We start from the raw sequence: 8,664 nt of genomic DNA on the forward strand, positions 1-8,664 counted from the left end.
AGAAATTACCAAAAATCTTAACAATTCATTTAAAAATCTTGCAAAATACCATAAAATTGTTTTAATCTTTTTAAAAATCTCACAAATCTTTTCAATTTTCTGAATCATTTGACGTCCACTTAAAATCCCCTGGAATCTTATGAAATTATTTAAAAAGTTTTTAATCATTTAAAATACATTATACTCTTTGAACTTAAAAAAATCCCTTATTTCTAATCAAATTCCTTACACCTTAAGTCTTTAATATCTTTGAAAATGTCTAAATGTTCGAAATTATCTTAAAATCAATTAAAATTTCATTTATTAAGAAAAATCTCTTTAAATTCTCTAAAACCTTAAGAAATAATTTGAAATCCTCAGAATCTTTTAAAATACACCATATTTCTTTAAATTTTTGCAATCCCGTACATATTTAAGTCTTTAATTATCTTTTAAAATGTCTATGTTAAGAGACACCCTACAAATCATGAAAATTTAATTCGTTCTCTAAGGTTCTCTATAGAAATGACCTAAAATCTTTGGAATTCATTTAAAAATCTTACAAAATACCATAAAATTGTTTAAATCTTTTTAATTCTCTGAATCCTTTGACGTCCATTTAAAATCCCTTGGAATCATATGAAATCATTTAAAATACATTATACTCTGAACTTTAAAAAATCCCATACATCTTATGAAATTCCTTATAACTCAAGTCTTTAATATCTTTTAAAATGTCTAAATATTCGAAATTATCTTGAAATCCCTAATATCAATTAAAATTTCATTTATTCACTGAAAATCTCTTGTAATTCCCTAAAATTGCCTCAATCCTTATGAAATAATTTTAAATCCTCAGAATCTTTTAAAATACACTATATTTCTTGATATTTTAAAAATGCCGTACAGCTTCAAGTTTTTAGTCTTTTAAAATGTCTACATTTTATAAGACACCCTAAATTCTATTTTTAATTGTTCATAAACAAATTTTTTTTAAATTCAAATCTAACTCCGAATTTTTGTTCAAAATGTATCTTTTTTTTATAGAAATTTAATCATCTTTGTTGAAAATTCACCAGTTTGGTTAAAAATTAAACTATTTCGCTAAACTTTCATTTTAAGGTAAATTTTCCAATTAACGTGAAACTTAGTTGTAATTTGAATGTATTGCTAAAAAAAATAATGTTAAAGCAACATTTTATTATAAAATCCACTTGATTTTAGCATTTTATAATAGCAAATAGAAATCACATTCATTCATCAAATGTAATAAAAATCCCATTCTCTCAGGTTCTCTAGCAATTACCCAAAATCTCTTGAATTCATTTTAAAGTCCTGTAAAATTCTATGCAATTGTATAAATCTTGAACGCTTCTTGAAATTGGTTAATATCTCTCAAGTTTTCTTCAAACATTTTGAAACCATTCAAAGTTATTTTAGCTAATCTGTCGATTTTTTTGAAAAATACGTTTAAAGGCAAGGCAAAAAAAAGTTACATCTTTAAAAAAAGTGCCATTGAACCATTTATATTTAAAGACCAAAACTGTAATCTTGTAACATTTTTAGCATAGAATCTTTTATAAATGGAACAAAATAATTAAAAATTAAATTTTATTATCCTTAGTAGCTACTCAACGTGCTTCTTACAGAAATTCCCAAACTTTCTTTAAAAATCCCTGATTTCTAGGTTTTTTATGACCTGCGGTCACTGTTAGCAAATGTTATTTAATGGACACAGGAAAGCGGAACTTCCTGGTGCAAAGAAAGGAATAATGTTGTTTAAAAGGCTTTATTATCCTCGTAATAAACGTTTTAATTATATCCAAACTCGTTGATAATCTTAGTGTAACGTGCAGCCTGTGGTGCGATTTTCTCTCCAGCTTCCTTCGTAAGTTTCTGAAATAAAAGAAAGAGTTTCAGCAACTATCCAGAAATGAGAATTATTCATCTGGCACTAGTGAATAATTTTCTCAGCTAAAATTGTCAACACTACAGAAGCCTTTTGCTTCTGCTCTGTCGCAAATTACCATTACCATCATTGAGTAAAAGAAACTAAAATCAGAAATTGGTACATTTAATTTGAAATCACAAGATCTGCAAATTACCTTGAGTTTGTCTCTCTTTTTGACTTCGAGGATAGACTTGACACGCCTCTTGTTCTCCAGAGTACGCACAACTGCCTTGTATTTCCATCCGACTTCGTGGGATAGCCTTCCAACGTGGCAGTACTGTAAAAAATGATAAGGAATTGTAGTAACATCCAAAAACGAGAATAATTCATTCTATAGTTGTGAATAATTTTTCAGCTAAGATTGTCAACAGTACAGAAGCCTTTTTGCTTCTGCTCAGTCGCAAATTACCATTACCATCATTGAGTACAAAGAATTAGATTCAAGAATTGATATATTTAATTGGATGCCACAAATTTTTTGAACTTCAATCAACAGATTTAAAAGTGCTGTCAAAATTGTATCGTTACATTCTTGTTTTGTTTCCCCTCCAATAATTTTGTTGTTAAATGTGAATGACGGATATTAAAGAAAAATGTAAATTTCAATTTATTCCGAATACAATGTTTTAAATTTTGAAAATATTGATACCACGAAATTGATATTCCAAGAGATATCGACGTATAGTTTTTTGGATAATTGCATTACCTTCCTTCCAGGTTTCAGGCACATGACTCGCATTGCACCAGGGACAACCAGACGTTTCCTACGGTCATAGGGCGGTGGACAACCTTCGTAGACCTTTAGTCTCCTCAAAGCATCCTTTCCTCGTTGCGTTTTGTGAGGGATCATTCCTTTTGGCAATAAATAATTATCTTATTAATGCTCTTCAGGAGACTAGTTAATAATAAAGAATTATAACTTATTAACAAATCTCATTCATTGGAAGATTTTTTTCACATTACTTTCAAATAATGTAGGTAAGATTATTGTAATCATTGATTTGCCAAGATCAGGAAAATTACAATTAATTTTTAGAAGTAAGCAACTACATTCTGTTAAGTGTGTACATTTAGTAAATATAATTCTTTAGGTATGTAATTAAATGAAACAGATCGGGTAGTAGCTTACTCTACATAAATTTACAATTATTTTTACGCACCACGGACTGTTTTCCATAGAATTTTGCTAGGGGCACGGAAGTGGAATGGTCCACGAGCAGGATTGACGTTACATCTTTTACGGAGGAAAGACATAAACTTCAGCTTATTTCTGAAAAGGAGATAAAAAGTATTTAGTAGATCCCCTAAATTGTTAGTAAAATTATATATGATGTAATGTATAATCATATTGTATAGTCGTTTCATAGTACATCAAATAATGTAGGTAAGAATATTGATAATCATGTTCAACTATATTTCTTTTGATTTACAGCATCACATCAAAAGAGGCGCCAGATCAGCTTTCAGAAATTCAAGATTTATTGTTTGAAATCCAAGCATTAAAATTTCAAGTTTTTTCTATGATCTCAAGATTTTGTCAGGCTTCATTTTACATAGTACGTAGCCATTCCAGTATTTTGCATTTTTTATAACAATCGACTCGCAGCATGTATACAATTTCGCGAGTTTATTTTAAATGTTTTTTTCCAGTTTTTGCAAATATCTAAATGTTTCAAAATAGTATTATGTAATAATTAATAATTAAAAATAATTATGAAAAATTAAGACGCTGTTTCTGACTTGATAAAGCACAGTAACTAACATGTCGAATTCAAAAAAGGTTCTAAATAAATAATACTACAAAAATATTTAATCATTTTTTGAATTTGTCTGGAAGTTAAAGAATTTGAATATTAATTCAAACAAATGTTTATTTTATCGTTCTATACTTTACATTCCTTACTTCTCATGTGAAAAAATTTCATTCTAAACAATCTAGATACAATTTTAATCCAATAGTTAAATTTTCCATTAAAAATATAAATTTCCAAGCAAAAATTGAAGAGTTCAATTTGCAGTTAAAAAAATTAATTTTGACAAAGCAGTAATATTTTCAACCAAAGTGATGAATCTCTAACTTGAATTTTTGAATTTTCAAAAAAAAAAAGATAAAAATAAATAATAATAATTTTCCAACAAGAAGATAATTCTTCTATCAAGGGAAGACGATTTTTGATCAAGTTAAATGAATTTTCAACCAAATGGTTGAATTTTGAACTAAAAAAATCTATTTTAAATCAAAAATGGAAATTTTAGATTTTTAGCTAAAAAAATAATTAACCAAAAAAACAAGAATTTTCAAAAAAATATTTAGATTTTCAACCGAAGTGATGAATTTTTAACTGTAAGTTGAATATTAAACAAAATACACGAATCTTCCACTAAAACAGATTTTTCAACCAAAAAATTGAATAGTTATATTTTAAATATAAAAAACACTAATTTTCAACAAAAAAAATCGAATTTCCAACAAATTAGTTCAATTGTCATCCGAGTCAGATTTTCAACCGAAAAATTAAGCTTCAATAAAAATGATGAATCTTAAATCAAATGATTATTTTTAAACAAAAGAGTTACTTTCAACAGATCTTAAATTGAAATAAATAACAAAAAAAAATAATAAACAAAAAAACTGTTGAATTCAACCAAAAAATACAAATTTGCAAATAAGATAGATTTTCAATCAAGAGAAAAAATTTCAACCAAACAGTTTAATTTTTAAAAGCAATAAAAGGAATTTTTCAGCCAGGAATTTTAATTGTCTATTAGAAAGTGATTTGTAAAAAGACATAAATTTTTAAACAAATACATGAACATTTAACAAACACTTGAATTTTAAACTAAAAAGATCAATTTTCGCCCAAACACAGAATGGGTAAATTTTCAGTAAGTACAAATAACTATGAAAACAAAATGAATTTAACCAATGTGGTGAATCTTCAACTGGAAGATTTAAATTTTCAACCAATAATACAATAGTTACATTTTCAGCTAAAAAAATAATTATCAATCAAGAAAAAAAAAGAATTTTCAATAAAATATATTTTCTAACGACGTAATAAATTTTCAACTAATAGTGGAGTTTTAAACAAAATACATTACTTTTCCACTAAAACAATATCAATTAAAAAAAAAATGAATTTGCAATGAAAATCATTATCCCTACCAAAAAAACGAGTATCTTTTAAAAAATCTTACTTTTTAATATTAAAAAAGTTGAATTCAACCAAAAAATACGATTTTTCAACGAAGAATGAAAGAAAAATGCATTTTTTAACCAGGAAGTTTAATTTTTTGCCAAAACGCAAGAATTTTCAACCACATATATGAATTTTCAACTAAAATGATTAATTTTTAACCAAAAATAGATTAGTAAAATTTTCAGTTCAAGCAATTTGTATCAAACCAAAAATTGAGTTTCCTTTCAAATAGTTAAATTACCAGAAGTAATTGCCAACCAAACAGTTGAATTTTTCACCAAAATAGTTTGATTTTTCAACCAAATTCTCACATTTTTGAATTAAAAAGAAAAGTTTCCTACAAAACATTTCGTTTTCCCACCTGAAAATATCAATTTTTACTTAAGAAATTAACTTTCAACCAAACAGATGAATTTTAGCCAAATCGATGAATTTATACCAAAATAGTTAAATTTTAAGCCCAAAAAGACTGATGTGAAACAAAAGTTATATCCACTGAGTCAAGGTCATTGTTTACAAAAATAAAGAAACTTTCTTTAATTTGATATAACGAATTAATCAAATTTAAGCACGTTTTCAAAATGATTCCTTGACATTTCCAGATATATAAAAATTCCCTGATAATTCCAGGTGATTTGAAATCCTGAATATAGAAAAATAAAGAAAATAATTATGAAAACTTATCGTCAGTCTCTTATGAGGAAAAAAGGAGTCGCGGATATTATGCTTTTAACTTTACTATATTTGAAGGATTGCTTTCACCTTCGGCGCCTCTTTGATGTATCGATATTAATATGAAATATTTCATTTACCTGAAGAAGTTTCCAGAAATGTTTAACTGTTCACTACGGACAACAATAATTTTGTTGCCTTCAAGAGTTTTTTTGGCGATGATGGCTGCCAGCCTGCCAAGGAGATGGCCACGGCCATCTATAAGAATTGGCTACAAAAAAAGAAAATTTTGTATTAAAAAATAATATTTTGAAATCTGATTAATTAGTGCAATTAGTTCATTCTCTTTGAGATCATAGCCTCGTTTAAATATAAACCTTCCAGCACTTTTTTTGCTTCTAACCTCAAAGTTTATGCTTTCGGATTCTCTAAATTGACAATAAGGAGGAAGTCCACGTTATTTTTCGTTTATAGACTACTTGTTCAATTTCCTATTCTAATAATCATATAAAAAGTGAAATACGAAGAACGAGAAACAATGTAAAAAATAGTGTATCGCTGCAGATGTCAACATAACTTAAAAAATGATTCAATTAAAAAGAATCTAATTAATATAAACAAAAATGTTAAGTACTGTGTTAAAGAAGGTGAAATTTTACAAATATACACTTCTTTAGGGAAAAAGCGCCTCCATTAACGTACACCTAACCCCCTAAAATTTGTACACGTGTTGATACACGTCAAAACAATTTCACTACTTAAATATTAAACCAACCATTGAAAAAAATTAATTGTTTATTCTCCGATGAACTTTTGGGGACAAGTATTAAGAAAAAATTTCATATGGACGAGAGAAACAGAAAAATTCTCGGCTAACACGTGCATCTAACAGCTTTTACTCGGGGAACAATAAGTGCTTAAAAAGTTTTATAAAAAAGCACGGGAATAGAATCAACGCAATTATAGAAAGTTAAGAAGCTTCAGTAGCACAAATAATGTGTCGATTCAAACTTACTAAATATTATAAACGATAAAAACTGAGGTGCACATACCTTTTCACTGAAGCCCGTCATTTTGCCCGACCGGAAAAGAGTCCATTAGGATAGTGTCGCCGGAAAGGAGCGGCGAGCTACTGCAGTGTAGCCAACCACAACTTCGCCGCGTTGTTTGAAATAGGAATAATAGTTTTCAAAAAAGTTGTAGAGACCAAAATTAATTCTTTTAAACTATATTTTCATGCTCTGTATAAAATATTAAATGAAATGTAAAAACACAGTTACATACATAAATTCTGTATTGTATATATTATATCGATTTTATAGTTATACAGATAAAATATAATATTAGTAATACACTTTTCAAATAAAAAAATATATAATTTATTTTATTGTAAGGATTTGTTGCTAATCAATTTCATAGGCATTATTTTCTTAAAGATTGAAGTTTCAAGGAAATTTTCAACCAAACAGTTGAATTTTTAACCAAAAAAGATTAAATTTCTACCAAAAGATTGGAATTGTCAAATTAAAAAGATTAACTTCCAACAAGAGTTTAATTTTCAACCAAGACAGTTTTTTCAGTAAACAAAAAAAATGTATTCTAAGATGTTGAATTTTTTTAACCAAATAAACGTATTTTCTACAAAAAAGTTTATTTATCAACAAAAAAGTTAATTTCTAACCAAACAGTTCCATTATATACCAAATAGTTGAATATTCATTAAAAAAAATACTTTGTAACAACAAAAAACAAAGAATTTTCAATAAAGACAATTTCAAAAAAAAAAATTTGTTCACTAACGAGATCAATTTTCGATACAATCATGAATCAAAATTAGTTTAATTCATTTAAGGAATACGAAGTTTCCACAATATAGTTGAATTCTAAACTAAATCATATTAATTTTGAACCCAACAGTTGGATTTTTAACAACAAAATTTAATTTTAACCAAAAATAGGAATTTTCAACCAAGTAGTTTTTCTTATTCTTATATTATTCATTTTTAACCAGACATTTCCATTTTAGACAAAATAGTTGAGTTTTTAGTTCAAAAATTAATTTTTAACAACAGCAAAAAATGAATTCTTAACAAAGTAGCCATTTTTTATGAAAAAAAAACAAATTTCAACTGAACTTATTAATCTACTACAAAAAAAAATAAATACTTAAAAAAGCAGTTTAACTTTCAAAAAGAAGTGAAATTTTCAACTTGAAAACATGCATTTCTAACAAAAAATGTAATAGTTGATTTTTCTACCAATAATATATTTGTTTTGAATAAAAAAACAGTCCAATTAAATTTTTAAAATACGATTTTTAATAACAACATTGATTTTCTTTTTAAAAAAACTAAATATTTATTGCAAACCAAAACACATGAAATTTCATTATAAACGGAGAAGAACCTTAAAAAAAATGTTTTTCAAAATTCTTAAACTTTCAACTCAAAATATGTATTTTCAACAAAACAGTTGAATTTTCAACCAACAAGGAACCACATACATAATCAAATTTATAACTAAAAAAGATAAAAAAAATGTTTATATACTTTTTATAAAAAAAAAGAAGTTTCAACCAAAAATAGTTGAATTTTCTTCTTCTGTACTATTAATTCAGTTCTCATTTCATTGGAAAAACGATAATGGGAAAAAGAATACACAAAAATTTCTACCTTCAAGAAATGATAAAATTATACTTTTGTGAAACTAAATATTTATAGTTACGAGGGTAGTTCAATAAGTCCTTAGAATGACCAACAAATGGCGCGCGAATCGCTCCAAATCATCTGTTTTCGGTCAGCACCACTCCCGACTAGATATATGGTGCAGTCACAGTCCACATCTTCTGAGTTTACGTGTTTT

The 8,664-nt window shown here is 26.7% G+C and overlaps 1 protein-coding gene and 1 further gene across 1 annotated transcript; both read right to left on the reverse strand.

The window, feature by feature from the left end:
- Window positions 1–1,752: 1,752 nt before the first annotated feature.
- LOC117169603 (60S ribosomal protein L13a) lies at window positions 1,753–6,981 on the reverse strand. Its single transcript, XM_033356055.1, has 6 exons — window positions 6,855–6,981; window positions 5,943–6,073; window positions 3,091–3,200; window positions 2,637–2,782; window positions 2,085–2,207; window positions 1,753–1,875 (listed from the first exon to the last, which is right to left on the reverse strand). The coding sequence occupies exons 1-6, from the start codon at window positions 6,873–6,875 to the stop codon at window positions 1,792–1,794; spliced, it is 615 nt and encodes a 204-aa protein (XP_033211946.1). The 5' UTR covers window positions 6,876–6,981; the 3' UTR covers window positions 1,753–1,791.
- LOC117170398 lies at window positions 2,857–2,935 on the reverse strand.
- Window positions 6,982–8,664: the final 1,683 nt, after the last annotated feature.

This window comes from Belonocnema kinseyi, chromosome 3, assembly GCF_010883055.1.
Source record: "Belonocnema kinseyi isolate 2016_QV_RU_SX_M_011 chromosome 3, B_treatae_v1, whole genome shotgun sequence".
Taxonomy (NCBI): domain Eukaryota; kingdom Metazoa; phylum Arthropoda; class Insecta; order Hymenoptera; family Cynipidae; genus Belonocnema; species Belonocnema kinseyi.

What these genes read in the sequence shown, in the direction of transcription:
- LOC117169603 (XM_033356055.1), bottom strand. Translation starts at nt 6,875, where the DNA reads ATGACGGGCTTCAGTGAAAAG. An exon ending in ATTTCTGGAAACTTCTTCAG is followed by an intron (nt 3,201 to 5,942) that starts GTAAATGAAATA and finishes TCTCCTTTTCAG; the next exon opens with AAATAAGCTGAAGTTTATGT. An exon ending in TCTATGGAAAACAGTCCGTG is followed by an intron (nt 2,783 to 3,090) that starts GTGCGTAAAAAT and finishes TATTGCCAAAAG; the next exon opens with GAATGATCCCTCACAAAACG.